Source organism: Zingiber officinale, chromosome 4B (assembly GCF_018446385.1).
Source record: "Zingiber officinale cultivar Zhangliang chromosome 4B, Zo_v1.1, whole genome shotgun sequence".
In the NCBI taxonomy this organism is placed as follows: domain Eukaryota; kingdom Viridiplantae; phylum Streptophyta; class Magnoliopsida; order Zingiberales; family Zingiberaceae; genus Zingiber; species Zingiber officinale.
The window spans coordinates 94,410,563-94,426,214 of NC_055993.1; the positions used below are offsets into that span (position 1 = coordinate 94,410,563).

The following is a 15,652-nucleotide window of genomic DNA, read 5'->3' on the forward strand; positions in this document are numbered from 1 at the left end:
GAGGGGATTATACTGGAGTGCCTACCCCTAACTTGACGTTGCTTAGCAAGGTGATAATGCTAAATTGTCCCTTAAGGGTTACCTTTGTCACATGGGGCTCCACAGGTATAAAATCTAGTTTATCTCCTACACTTCATGATGTCAATTTGAGGCAAACCTATTAAGGCTTGTGATATTTGTCCCCTTATGGCAAATCGGCCTCCATTCAAAGTGATAATACTGGAATGTCCGCTTAAGGGTTACTCGTGTCACATGGGTCTCCACGGGTATACAATCTAGATTATCCCCTCTACATGGTGACCAATCCTTCACATTCTATTGCATTCAAGCACACACAATAAAGTAAGAACAAGGATAAACATGTCATGCAATAGGAGAGTTCACAAATACTCAATTCATGCATCAACAATTACATTGTAACTACTTCCTACTCCTAGAATCTGAGAACTACTCCATAGCAATGGGGATACAACCAAAATAAATTAAGGGAAGTATCAAACAACTCCAAATGAAAAGAAGAGAGAAGAGAAAGCTTAGTAAGATGATGTCGATGTCTCTGGAAGGATCTCCATGTCCGAAGGTGGACAGATCGTCAGCAGCTCTTGGAACGATGCCTCTAGGGTTTTTCCTTTTGGGAAAACTCTTCCTCAGGAAAAGGGAACAGAGCCCCAAACCCAAGATTCCCTTACAAGATGGCCCTTCATCCATTTATTGCTTCCCAAATCTGTTGTACCACCTAAATCGGTGGGGCTCTGCCAAAATGAGTTTTTAGGCCCTTAGATTATGTTTTCTCGGGTTTCACCCTGAATCAAATTTGTAGGGCTTGAAATTATCTACATTTTAATAGTTCATAGGCTAGTGGCTCAAACTGATTCGAAAGTTATGCTCATTCGAACTTTGGTCTGTAGTTTGGACCGGAGGGACATGGTCTTGCCTGAGAGGCACGACCAGGTTATGTTGGGTACTGGATTTTCTATAGATTGACATGTCTGTGCCTGGGAGACATGGTCGAGATGTGTTGAAGGTTGTAGACTCTTTTTTAACACTGTTTTATGAAAAATTTTGTTTGGAGGAACACACCCGTGTCTTGAGACACGACCAGAGCATGCTCCTTGCTCTAACTCCACATTCCAAGGGTATATATGTCATTTTAGCTATGAATTCATGTCCTATCAATGAAAATAAGTAAAGAGCAATTCTACACACCAAAAGAGTAAAAATAATGCAAACACATAAAAAGAGGGTGTGCGAATGTAAAATATGCTCATGAAATGCAATAAAATATATTCTAAACAATGCTTAAAAATATCCATAAATTACACACATAACATCTCTAATTGTATTACATCTTTTAAGGAACAATGTAGATGAAAGTATATTTTATCACCATCACAAGATATCCAAACTTTCATTAAGGTATATATTTTTTTAAACATGTTAAACTTGTACTAATCATTTTTTACATTTTTCTAATAAATAGTTTTGACTTTGTATATATCTAGCTTAACTTTAAATTTATATATGAGTAGGTTGATTTCAAAATAGAAAAATGTAGTGAAGTTTAAACCATGTGCTTGCATTTTATAATAATATATCGTATTATAGTTACTACAGGATAATATGATGAGATGCGACAATGATGAATGTATTGGTTTTTTTATCATGATCATGTATTGAATTTGAACTCTATGTGTTTGTTTTTGTGATGGAAGTATTGGGAATGTTTTTGAACCATGTGTGATGTTTTTGTGATGGAAGTATTTGGAACGTTGAATGTATCGTTAGTTTGTCTTGGTTTGTTGATATATATATGTGCTCTTTTTGTTTATATACTGAATGTTGCTGTACCTATACGTTGATATCGTTGTTGATGTGATATCATTGTGGATATCATTGATGTGATGATATATATGTAAACAGGATTGAAAGTTTAAATAGAGGAGGTGCTGCTAAAATCTTATAGAAAATTAGCGACGAAATTTATTTTCGTCACTAAATTATCGACAAACTAAACTCTTCATTGCTAATTTAGCGACTAAAGTAAACTTTCCGTCGCTAATTTAGTAACGAAAAATTAATTTCATCGCTACAGCTAACAACAGAAAGTTTATATTCGTCACTAATTTTAGTTACGGAAATTAAATTCCATCGCTAAAGGATGTCGACAACCAAACTTTTAGTGATCGAAGTTTTCGGTCTCTAATCAGTCGCTATTTGTAGTTAGCGACAATTAGTGATCGAAATTTCAATCGCTAAACCCGATTATTCTTGTAGTGAAAGCTACGAAGATAGTATTCTAGATCATGATTGATAAAGTTTATAACGCAAACAAAGTTAGTTAATTACCTGATTGATTGCAGCAAAAAGCTTCGCAACCAGTTTAAAGTGGTTTATTTCTGTCGCCAGGGCAATGATGCAGCGGTAGAGCGTCTTCTCAATTTCCTAGTCATCTAATGATTAAGTCCTAATCTCGACGAATTAACGAATGAATTTTCTTAATGGATAATTGACCTAAGAACGCTGGACTGATGGGTCACCTGCTGCGAGCGCTTCTTGATTTACCTTAGTAGTCAGTAGTAAACTTCCATGGGATCAGATAAGTCACCTAGGATTAATCGACGACATAAGTTAGATACCAATGTCAACTAAAAAAAATGATTTATTTCTCATCCATGTAAAGATGGTAGTGTTGAGAACATAACACAAATATCCTGCCTTGATGCCGATACGTTCCATCATATAGATTCATTCCTTTTTATCGATCAATTTTTTATAGTTAAGAATGTTCTTGGCTGACTTTCTTCACTATCTGATGTGTGCTTGTGCTGCATTCTGTTGAATCTAGCTAGGCAGTTGGATTCGGACATTTGTTTTATTTCTTGATCCTCAGTTAATTAGCTTAAGCAAACCAGATAGTTTGTACTCTTCCTTTTACATGTCATAGTACGAATCATCACTAATCCATATAAAATACAAATTAAATGTAACACAAACCTGAACATGCACTTGAAACTAATATTTAGACACGAGCTCCAAATTTATTATAATTCAATACAAATTCAAAAAGTTTATATGATGAAAAATAATACTTAATTTAGTGCATATGAGAAAAAAACACACTAAACTTTCCATGATCATGTTTGGACCTGTTGTTATCTAGGCTCCAACTCAGAGATTGAAACCTCATTTATAGAAAATTTTGTTGGCTTCACCTGGTTTTCACTATAATTTCTGCCCCTCCCTAAAACACCATTTGTTTCAATGGTTGTGCTGCCAGTATGATTGACAAATGCTGGAGCTGAAGGTGTAGGAAGACTAATAGAGTGGCTGTTGAGCATAATAACAACATTGGCCATGGTAGGTCTTTGAACTGGGTCTTCTTGCACACACAGCAATCCTATATGCATGCATCTTAGTACTTCTTGAGTCGGACATTGGTTGACTAAGTTTTGATCGATTGCTTGTAGAGCATTTCCTTGAGTCCAATTGCGCCAGATCTTTGCGAGTTAAGTGAGAACAAAACAAGTTAATGATTTATTTTTCATTCAAACAAAATACATTCAATCAAAGGAGAAAAGATGATAGATACTTACATGAGTAACAAGATCAACAGAATATACTGAGGATGACCCTCGGTAACTATTATTCTTCTGACCCGTCAAGATCTCCAACGTTAGCACACCATAACTAAATACATCTGATTTAATTGATAAGAGACCATGAAGAGCATATTCCGGTGCCATATATCCACTGTAAAAAAATAACTTAGATTTAGCACTTTCTTTATTCTTGAACTTTTTCTTTAGTAGAAATGTTAGGTTTAATCAATTGAGTAAATAGAGTGTTCACATACTATGTCCCAGCAATTCTACTAGTATTTCCTTGTGTTTCATCCACTCCAAAAAGCTTCGCCAAACCGAAATCTGAAATTTTTGGGTTCATGTTAGCATCTAGCAAGATGTTACTCGCTTTTAAGTCTCGATGAATGATCTTCAGTCGTGAATCTTCATGAAGATAAAGAAGTCCTCTAGCAATGCCCTCAATGATCTTAAACCGCCTTGTCCAATCTAATTGCACCCTCTTCAAAGGATCTGCCCCCATCAATATATAATATTATGTTACTTGAGTTTGAACTAGTTATGGCATGTGCAACAGAGCAACAATATTCTCAAACTTTGCATAGCATGATAAGCAATTCAAAACTAAACTAACACTATCAATCTGAAAACATATGAGAAGATTCATGGTTTAACATAGCTCCATGTTTTCTGCCAGTAAGTTAACCAAAAGCAAAATAAACTGGGATAAAATTGCCATGTATTGGACATATTGTGCTGAAAAATTTTACTCATAAAGTAGTTAAGTACGTACCGAATAAAAACTTATCAAGACTTGTATTAGAAAGGTACTCATAAACCAATAGTTTCTCCTCAGATTCTAAGCAGCAGCCCAATAATCTGACAAGGTTTCTGTGTTGAAGTTTGGCAACCAAAAGCACTTCATTTTTCAGCTCAACTAGTCCTTGCCCTGAGCTTCTCGAAAGCCTCTTCACTGCTATTTGCTCTCCATTCTCCAGTCTTCCCTGAATCCAAAGTATCATGAACATCATTTCTCAATTATCAAATTTAGAATCGTCCGGTCCATATATTTCAGTCTCTATACCAACCTTATAAACTGGTCCAAATCCTCCTTCCCCTAACTTGTTTGCATCAGAGAAGTTGTCTGTAGCGATTCGAATACTCTCAAGATCAAACAATAAAGATTCTGCAGCTCTTATTTCACCTTGATATTTATTATCTGTTCAAAAATATTTTTTCATAGTAAGCAATAAGCATGGGCGCATGCTCAAACACTATATCAGAGTTCAGCAGTCATACTGAATATATGTGAAAGTGGTTTCCATCTTGGCATTTTTGCTTTTGTTCTTCGACAACAGATAAAAATGGCACATAGTAACAGCAACACTGCTGCAGCCAGAGGGATGGCGATAAATAGTATGGTTCCCCGACCGTTGTTTCTATTTCCTAAACAAAGAAATGATAAATGAAACTTGATGCTTCAAATGAAAACATTATAGACTGCCCAAATGAAATTAGCATATAATACATACACGTTTCTTGTTTGTCAAAGTCAAAAAAAGTAATATGAAACCTTTACGTGTAATACAATTTGTCAACAATGCAGATAGGGACAGGAGCACTGTTGAAGAATTTAGCTAATGGGCATGTAACGATAGGCATACCTTTAGCCCGTCAACAACGGTGCCTTAATTGTCCATTTCTCCTCTTTAATTCTACGATACGTCGCTGGGGCCTCGTCTTCTTTGTTCTAATCTAACAAATATTGACTATTCTAACTACGACATGAGTAGATTAATAAATATCTCAAGCCCACAATTGATAAAGAAAGTCGGTCTGCGTAGTGATTGATAATGAAATCGTGACGCACCTCCAATTGCCTCACGAAACCAAAAAATTAGTAAATGAAACTTAGTGTTTCAAAATGAAAACAGTAAAATATATACTGCCCAAATGAAATTAATATGTAGTAAATGCAAATTTCATGTTCTTTGGTCTTACTAAAAAAGAGTTAAAAAAAAGTAAAAAAAATAGTTTTTTACCAAATTAGGTAGGTAAGCTTATGAAATTATCAAATTGCATAGGTTACTTTTAAAATTACCAAATCACGTAGGCACGTCCCGTTTTACAAATAATCAGTCAACTGATAAAAAAATCAATCAAATTGATAGTTTCGAGAAAACCAATCGATTGATAATGAAAATCAATTGAATTGATTTACTTTTATATCAAAATCAGATTTGGACAAAATCGGTTGATAGATCAAACGACATCGGATTGACATGAAACTAATTCTATTGTATTCGGCTAATTTTGTTGATTATATTCATGTACTCAAATACCAATTTGATCAAATATATTGAGACCTGTGATTTTTTGAATACGAATATGTTTGAAAAATTTAATTCATGGTCCATTAGTAGATTTTGGGCAAAATTGACAAATGGATCAAACACCCTAGAATTGACATGAAACTAGTTATTTGTTCAGTTAGTTCTCTTGATTATTTTCATGTCCTCAAACATCAATTTGACTCAATATATTGAGAGCGATGATTTTTTAAACAGGAATATGTTTTAAAAATTCAATTAGTGTTCAAAGAATCACTTCTCTCAATATATTGAGTCAAATTGATGTTTGAGGGCATGATATAATCATGAGAAGAAAACGAACACATATGAACTAGTTTCATATCAATCCGAGGTTGTTTAGTCCATCAGCTGATTTTAGGCAAAATCGACTTATGGACCAAACATCCTCGGATTGATATGAAATTATTTATTATGTGTTCGGCTAGTTCTCATAATTATATCTATACTCTCAAACATCAATTTAACATAATATATTGAGAGCGATGATTTTTTGAACACAAATATATTCGAAAAATCTAATTCGTATTCAAAAAAACACTGCTCTCAATATATTCGATCAACTTGATATTTGAGGGCATTAATATAATAAGGAGAACTAAATGAACACATAGGAATTAATTTTATATCAATCTGAAAACGTTTGGTTCATCAGTCTATTTTGGACAGAATCGACTAATAAACCAAACGACCTCGGATTGACATGAAACTATCTCCTATATATTTGACTAGTTCTTCTAATTATATTCATATCCTGAAATAACCCAATATATTAAGAGCAACAATTTTTTAAATACCAATTAAAATTTTCAAATATATTTGTGTTCAATAAATCATCGCTCTCAATATATTGAATCAAAATGATATTTGAGTGCATTAATATAATTAGGAGAAGTAGATGAAATCAATCCAAGGTCGATTGGTCCATCAACGAATCTTGCCCAAAAATGACTGATGGACCACAAAAAATTTTCGAATACATTAGTGTTCAGAAAATGATTGCTCTCAATATATTGGGTCAAATTGATATTGAGAGCATGTATATAATCAGGAGAACTGACCGAACATATATGAACTAGTTTCATATCAATCTGAGAACGTTTGGTCCATCAATCAATTTTGTCCAAAATCGACTTTAATACAGAAGTAAATCGATTTAATTGATTTTCATTATCAGTCAAATTGATTTGCTTCAAACTTTGGTAGAGAAAAATCGATTCGACTGGTGTTAAAATTCAGTCGACATGATTGTTTTTCAATCCAACAAATATTACTTAAAACTATTATAGGGACTACGACAAGTTTAAAACAAACTCAATAATTGATCAAACAAGTAAAAATTTTAAATAATTAAATAAGTTTGAATTGAGAGCTCAATAACATCTAAACGAACCAAACTCAAGCTCAAGCTGAGCTCTAAATTTCAATTAAGAGCTCGATAATATCTAAATAAACCAAACTCAAGGCAAGGTTCAAACAAACTTAAGCTCATGAAAAATAAACTAAGCCAAACTTAAATAATTATTTCAAAGATTTAGTTATTTTAAATTTGACTTGACTTGATTCGATTACCATATCAAATAAACTTCAACACTTCAAAACTATACTCGATTCCGAAACAGTCATATTGTGGAAACAATAAGCTTTCTCATTAATTACTTAGACTTGTGTAGCCAAGTCTTGAGTCCAGTCCTTGACAGGTATATCTTTGACCCACCAGAAGGTGGCTTACTTCTTCATTTCTCCCTATTATTCTACGCGCATGACTCCTGGTCCTTGTTCTAATCCTACCAATATTACTTAAAAATTATTCTAGAGTAGGGACTACGACACGAGTGATTAATTATACTAAATTTTAATTATACACTATGATGCGGATATATCTATTGTCCAGAGGGAATTTTGAGAAGAAGAGGGCATTTTAGTCTTTTTCACATGTGGAAAGTTTTGGAGTTTTATGACGCACGGTTTAACACGTTGAGAGGAGGGGGGCGTTTTCTTCGTCGCATCAGTCCGCTGCCACCACGGACACAGGAAGACATAGCCTCTGCCGCTCATCAGACCGGCCAGCGCTGCCTATCCCTGCACCGCCCTCTCACGCTACCCTCTCCTGGACCCCGTCACGAATACCGCCGCTGCTTCCTCTCACAATGCTACCGTCGCCTCCCCTTCTCCCTCATCGCCCGCCGACAGCCTCCGGCCACCGCCGGGAACCGCTTCACAATCCCCACTGCGGGTTAGGCCGCTGCCACGCATGCCGTCTCCCTCTCTCTCGAGACTCCTGCGTCCACAGCCGCTTCCAACGGCCGCCGCCCTCAAGACCGCCGGTCGCCAAGCGTTGTTGTCTCTATCTCCATCTTTTTGGCATCCACAGTCGTCCATCGGCAGTCTCCTCCAAAAGGCCACAGCATCGCCTCTCTACAGGCCACCTCCCGGCCATCCGCACTGTCGTACGCTTCCGATGTTGATCGGGCCTCTGAGCCCTCATTGCCATTGTGCTTCGATCTGACTTGTTGTATTCTAATTTCGTGCCAATGTGGTGTTCCGACCTTCGCGCCGTTGTTGTATTTCGACTTGTGTGTCGTTGTTGTATTCCGGTCTGCGTGTCGTCTTCCGGATCCATACTGCATTCAGCTCCGTGACGTCGTCTCCCAATCCAATTCCTCATCCAGCTCACGTTCACCTACTTTTTTGAGTCACGACGACTCAATCAATCTTAGGACCAGCTCACTGGTCTATCAGAGAGCGCCCCCGGGACCAGGGTATGTCACCGTACTCACTTGTCATTTGTTTCATTATTTTACTATTATCTTGCTCCTTCTATATCTGTGAAATCTGTCTCGATCATTGGGATGCAAGGGATCGAGAAAACTCAGGTCCTGTCTACAAATAGCGTTGATCAAAAATCTTCTGATGACTTAGTCAATATAGAAGATAGTTCATCATACCCTCCCCCCGTCTTCTCAGCTTTCAGACCGGATTATACTATTATTTAAAAACAATTCTGATCTCTAAAAAAATGATTAACAAGGCTGGGTAACGTCGAATTTGGGGTAACCGACCCGACCCCATGAAAGTTTCCCACCGACCACCAGGGTAAATCAAGAAGCGCTTGCAGCGGCCAGTCCAGGAGCCCAACATCCTTTAGTTGCGTGTCCCATTTGGAGGAAAAATTCCTGCAAATTCGCCTTAGCTGGACTCGAATTGTGTGTGTCTAAGTGACAACCTAGATGCCCAACTGCTGCAACATAGCCCCGGGACAAAAAAAAAAAACATCATTCTAATCTCTAGGGCCTCCGACATGAGTTGATTAATTAAGTATACAGAATTTTATTTGATAATGCAATCTTTTTCGTACCTCCAATTGCTTCGCTTGGCCTGGAACCGTTGGAACTCCGAGACGGCGGTGGTGGTGCTTGCGGAGGCGGAGCACCTACGCCGGAAAGATTATAGAAAGGGTACAACTCGAATCGAAGGAAGCAACTCTGTGAAAACAGTGCTGCCCCTTGTTTTGAAACGCAGCACCTGGAAATCGACGACACCATGCTTCGGAGACAATAGTAACAATCGTCCGGAGACAAGTCCCTGGTGCACTGCACCAGCCCGTATATCCTGTCGAAGTCCGACACGTTTTCCGTTTCGGCCGCGAAGAGCCTCGCCGAACCGCGCGCTTCCTGCGTGAGCGAGTCCATGAGGTTCCCCAGCAGGCTGTCGAACTTTTGGGGGTCGCTGGCGTTGTTGGTATTCCACGCCCACAACTGGTAGCCAATGTCAGGGACGGAGAAAAAGCTTTCGTTGGAGTAGCGGAGGAGGCATTCGTCGTGGCCGAGGGTGGACCTGGTGCCGTTGGGGCATGTGCTGATGATTTCTACGGCGGCAGATGCGAGGCAGGCTTGGCAGACGGAGGAGGAAACGTCGCCGCGGCAGAGAGCGAGGCCGTTGACTCGGGATGGGGGCTGAGAACCGACGCTTGTATTGAAGAAGCCGGCGGCAGCGGTTGAGGGGGAGGAGAGGGCCTCGAGGAGGAGATCGAGGTTGGAGCGGAAACTGCTATTAGTTGTGTAGTTGGTATCGGTAGGACAGTAGTTCCAAGAATTAATAGTTTGGGGAAGGGAGAAGAGGAGAAGAAAGGAGAGGAAGAAGAAGATGAAGTCGGACATCTTCAGTGACGTTTTGGCAAATGACACAAAGAGACGACTCGTAGTTTAATTAAGTATTGGAGAGAGGAGAGGGATGATGCTAGTGAGAACAGTCGACCATTGGGAAAGTTTTTGAATCATTCAACCACGATAGTTTACGAGTAATACGAAATGCATAGCGGAGATTTACATTTAAAACCGGCCGGAGATATGATATTTGTAAATTTTAAAAAGGAATTGATAATTATATTTTCTAGATAAACAAATTCAATCAAATTACAATATAATTAAATTAAATTCTAAAATAATTTAATTAACCATTATATTGCCTAAACAACTTAATCTTAGACTTGATAAAAACTTTTATCCAAAGTAATTTACTTTAGAGTTTTAACAATTCTTCAAGATATTTGGTTGTATGAATAATTTTTCTCAGCTTCTCGGCAGCCAGACCATTAAACAAAGCACAGATCGGATAATCTATTGTCAAAACTACAAAGATATATAGTATTTCGATCATGATTGATAAAGTCTATAACGCAATCAAAGTTAGTTAATTACCTGATTGATGCATGACCTCAAAAAACTTCCCAGACAGTTCAAAGTGGTTTGTTTCTCCTCCTTGCAAAGATGATGATATTGAGATCATAACACAAAATGTCCTGCCGTGAGGCAGAGATCTTCCATCATATATATTCATTCCTTTTTATCGATCAACTTTTTACAGTTAAGAATGTCTTGGCCGACTTTCTTCACTATCTGATGTGTGTTTGTTCTGCATTCTATTGCAATCTAGCTAGGCAGTTGGATTCTGACATTTGTTTTATTTCTTGATCCTCAGTTAATTAGCTCAAGCAAACCATATAGTTTGTACTCTTCCTTTTACATGTTATAGTATGAATCATCACCCCCAAATCCATATAAAATACAAATTAAATGTAACACAAATCTGAACATGCACTTGAAACTAATATTTGGACACGAGCTCCGAATTTATTATAATTCAATACAAATTAGTTTATATGATGAACAATAATACTTAATTTAGTGCATATGAGAAAAAACACACACAAAATTTCCATGATCATGTTTGGACTTGTTGTTATCTAGGCTCCAACTCAGAGATTGAAACCTCATTTATAGAAAATTTTATTGGCTTCACCTGGTTTTCACTATAATTTCTGTCCCTCCCTAACACACCATTTGTTTCAGTGGTTGTGCTGCCAGTATGATTGACAAATGCTGGAGCTGAAGGTGTAGGAAGACTAATAGAGTGGCTGTTGAGCATAATAACAACATTGGCCATGGTAGGTCTTTGAACTGGGTCTTCTTGCACACACAGCAATCCTATGTGCATGCATCTTAGTACTTCTTGAGTCGGACATTGGTTGACTAAGTTTTGATCGATTGCTCGTAGAGCATTTCCTTGAGTCCAATTGCGCCAGATCTTTGCGAATCAAGTGAGAACAAAACAAGTTAATGATTTATTTTTCATTCAAACAAAATACATTCAATTAAAGGAGAAAAGATGATAGATACTTACATGAGTAACAAGATCAACAGAATATACTGAAGATGACCCTCGATAACTATTATTCTTCTGACCCGTCAAGATCTCCAACGTTAGCACACCATAACTAAACACATCTGATTTAATTGATAAGAGACCATGAAGAACATATTCCGGTGCCATATATCCACTGTAAAAAAAATAACTTAGATTTAGCACTTTCTTTATTCTTGAACTTTTTCTTTAGTAGAAATGTTAGGTTTAATCAATTGAGTAAATAGAGTGTTTACATACTATGTTCCAGCAATTCTACTAGTATTTCCTTGTGTTTCATCCACTCCAAAAAGCTTCGCCAAACCGAAATCTGAAATTTTTGGGTTCATGTTAGCATCTAGCAAGATGTTACTCGCTTTTAGGTCTCGATGAATGATCTTCAGTCGTGAATCTTCATGAAGATAAAGAAGTCCTCTAGCAATGCCCTCAATGATCTTAAACCGCCTTGTCCAATCTAATTGTACCCTCTTCAAAGGATCTGCCCCCATCAATATATAATATTATGTTACTTGAGTTTGAACTAGTTATGGCGTGTGCAACAGAGCAACAATATTCTCAAACTTTGCATAGCATGATAAGCAATTAAAACTAAACTACTATATCTAACACTATCAATCTGAAAACATATGAGAAGATTCATGTTTTAACCCATCAATGTTTTCTGCCAGTAAGTTAACCAAAAGCAAAATAAACTGGGATAAAATTGCCATTTATTGGACATCTTGTGCTGCAAAATTTTACTCAGAAAATAGTTAAGTACGTACCGAATAAAAACTTATCAAGACTTGTATTAGAAAGGTACTCATAAACCAATAGTTTCTCCTCAGATTCTAAGCAACAGCCCAATAATCTGACAAGGTTTCTGTGTTGAAGTTTGGCAACCAAAAGCACTTCATTTTTCAGCTCAACTAGTCCTTGCCCTGAGCTTCTCGAAAGCCTTTTCACTGCTATTTGCTCTCCATTCTCCAGTCTTCCCTGAATCCAAAGTATCATAAACATCATTTCTCAATTATCAAATTTAGAATCGTCCGTCCATATATTTCAGTCTGTATACCAACCTTATAAACTGGTCCAAATCCTCCTTCCCCTAACTTGTTTGCATCAGAGAAGTTGTCTGTAGCGATACGAATACTCTCAAGATCAAACAATAAAGATGTTGCATCTCTTATTTCACCTTGATATTTAGCATCTGTTCAAAAATATTTTTTCATAGTAAGCACTAAGCATCTGCGCATGCTCAAACACTATATAAGAGTTCAGCAGTCATACTGAATATATGTGAAAGTGGTTTCCATCTTGGCATTTTTGCTTTTGTTCTTCGACAACAGATAAAAATGGCACATAATAACAGCAACACTGCTGCAGCCAGAGGGATGGCGATAAATAGTATGGTTCCCCGACCGTTGTTACTATTTCCTAAACAAAGAAATGATAAATGAAACTTGATGCTTCAAATGAAAACATTATAGACTGCCCAATGAAATTAACAATACATGCACGTTTCTTGTTTGTCAAAGTCAAAAAAAAGTAATATGAAACCTTTACGTGTAATACAATTTGTCAACAATGCAGATAGGGACAGGAGTGTTGTTGAATAATTTAGCTAATGGGCGTTTAACGATAGGCATACCTTTAGCCCGTCAACAACGATGGCTTAATTGTCCATTTCTCCTATTTAATACTACGCTACGTCGCCGCCTGCCTCGTGTTCTCTGTTCCAATCTAACAAATACTGACTATTCTACGGACTGGACTACGACATGAGTAGATTAATAAAATCTCGCAAGTCCACAATTGAGAAAGAAAGTCGGTCTGCGTAGTTGGATTAACTATACAAGATTTAATTGATAATGAAATCGTGACGCACCTCCAATTGCCTCGTTTGGCCTGGAACTGTTGAAACTCGGAGGCGTCGGTGCTGGCGGAGGCGGAGCACCGACGGCGGAAAGATTGTAAAAAGGGTACGACTCGAATCGAAGGAAACAACTCTGTGAATACACTTTCCCCCCTTGTTTTGAATCGCAACACTTGGGAATCCCCGCTACCATTTGTCGGAGACACACGTAACAATCGTCCGGGGACAAGTCCCTGGTGCACTGCACCAGCCCGAACATCCTGTTGAAGGCCGACACGTTCGCCGTTCCGGCCGCGAACAGCCCCGGCGAGCCGCGCGCTTCCAGCGTGAGCGTGTCCATGAGGTTCCCCAGCAGGCTGTCGAACGTTTGGGGGTCGGTGGCGTTGTTAGCATTCCACGCCCAGTACTGGAAACCAGTGTCAACGACGGAGAAGAAGCTTTCGTTGGAGTAGCGGAGAAGGCAATCGTCGTAGCAGATGGTGGACCTGGTGCCGTTGGGGCACCGGTTGATGATTTCTACGGCGGCGGATGAGAGGCAGGTTTGGCAGGAGGAGGAGGAAACGTCGCCGCGGCAGAGGGCGAGGCCGTTGATTCGGGTTGGGGACTGAAAACTGACGGTTGAGTTGAGGAAGCCGGCGGCGGCGGTTGAGGGGGAGGAGAGGGACGCGAGGAGGAGGTCGAGGTTGGAGCGGAAACTGCTATCCGTTGTGTAGTTGGTATCGGAAGGACAGTAGTTCCAGAGAAGGGAAGAATTAATGGTTCGGAGACAGAGGAGGGGAAGAAGAAAGGAGATTGAGAAGAAGATGGATTCGGCCATTTTTTTGTGATGTTTTGGCAAATGGCAAATAACATGCGACTCGTAGTTTAAGTAAGCAATTGAGGAATGGCCATTCGATCGGAATTTTTTAATCACGAAATGAGGCTCGTCAACCACAATAATTTACGACTATTCGAAATTCAGAGCAGAGTTTACGGGTAAAACAAGTTCACCTTTACTGCTGGTGCTCGACTGCAACGGTGGAGGTGAAACTGGAGTCAACGGCGGCGAAGATACTTCTTCTGTAGCAGAAATGTTGTAGAAAGGGTAAATTTCATATCGAAGATCGCAGCTCTGCCCTAACACCTTGCACCCCTGCCTCCAGCCGCACAAGGTGGGTATGCTCCCCACTGCGTCAAGAAGACAATTGTAGCACTCACCGGCGTACAAGTCCCTTGTGCACTGCACCAGCCCATATATCTTCGTGAAGCTCGTCAGATTCACATCCCCCGCCGCGAACAGCTTCGACGAGGTAAATGCCGCCTTCGTGGCGAGACTGTTCATCAGATTTCCCAACTTATCGTTGAAGATCTGCGGGTCCGATGCGTTGTTGGGGTTGGTTTGATAGACCTTGTAGGAAATCGTGTCGGTGGAGAAGAAGTTCGTGTTGGAGTAGCGGAGCATGCAGATGTCGTACCATATGGCGGAGCTCATACCGGTAGGGCAACTGTGGGTGATTTGTGTGACGGAGGCACTGAGGCAGCCCTGGCAGTCACTGAGGGAGAGATCTCCTCGGCACAACGCGAGGCCGAAGGCTTGGTCCGGAGGTCGGCCCATCGTGTCGTTGTGGAATCCTGTGGCGGCGGTGGCGGAGGAAGAGAGGGAAGCGAGAAGAAGAATGAGATTGTTGTGGAATGCACTGCTTATTGTGTAGTTTGCATCAGTTGGGCACAAATTCCATAGGAAGTTTGGATCGTTGGTAGTCACAGCAGGATTAAAGTAAAAGATAATGAGGAAAGACAGCAAGTAGGAGGAGTAGGAAAGCCTAAACTTGTGACGGCAACTCGTTTTCACAAACCCATGAAGAGATAGAGCCATGGAGCTAGGGGATTGGGATTGAACCAAGCTGGAAAAGAGCAGCTCATAAAAAGGCTGAGAAGACTTGACCAGTTACTCTATTACAGGAAGTCGTTGTTCAGGAATTCCATGGCCCTTTTAGCGACTAGCTACATAAAAATCAATAATCAAGGTTATCATACTAAATATATCCTTAATATCCTTAATGTTAAGCCAGTGCCGAGCAACCTTGGGCTCCACGAGCAAGCCGTAAGCACGCGGCCAAACAATCGATGGACTCACAAACAGATTAAGAGAGAGCGCTTGGAAAACG

At 39.2% G+C, this 15,652-nt stretch overlaps 1 protein-coding gene across 1 annotated transcript; it reads right to left on the reverse strand.

Moving 5' to 3' along the window:
- Window positions 1-3,083: 3,083 nt before the first annotated feature.
- Window positions 3,084-15,432, reverse strand: LOC121978406. Its single transcript, XM_042530755.1, has 14 exons — window positions 14,496-15,432; window positions 12,920-13,066; window positions 12,709-12,839; window positions 12,415-12,625; window positions 11,891-12,128; window positions 11,630-11,786; window positions 11,192-11,533; window positions 9,306-10,107; window positions 4,878-5,024; window positions 4,667-4,797; window positions 4,372-4,582; window positions 3,854-4,091; window positions 3,594-3,750; window positions 3,084-3,497 (listed from the first exon to the last, which is right to left on the reverse strand). Exons 1-14 carry the CDS (start codon window positions 15,358-15,360, stop codon window positions 3,153-3,155), a joined length of 4,122 nt encoding a protein of 1,373 aa, XP_042386689.1. The 5' UTR covers window positions 15,361-15,432; the 3' UTR covers window positions 3,084-3,152.
- Window positions 15,433-15,652: the final 220 nt, after the last annotated feature.

Coding starts and splice junctions, on each gene's coding strand:
- LOC121978406 (XM_042530755.1), bottom strand. CDS start 15,360: ATGGCTCTATCTCTTCATGGGTTTGTGAAAACGAGTTGCCGTCACAAG. Junction 4,583..4,666: donor GATTTGGACCAGTTTATAAG/GTTGGTATAGAG, acceptor CTTTGGATTCAG/GGAAGACTGGAGAATGGAGA. Junction 3,498..3,593: donor CTGTTGATCTTGTTACTCAT/GTAAGTATCTAT, acceptor TAACTCGCAAAG/ATCTGGCGCAATTGGACTCA.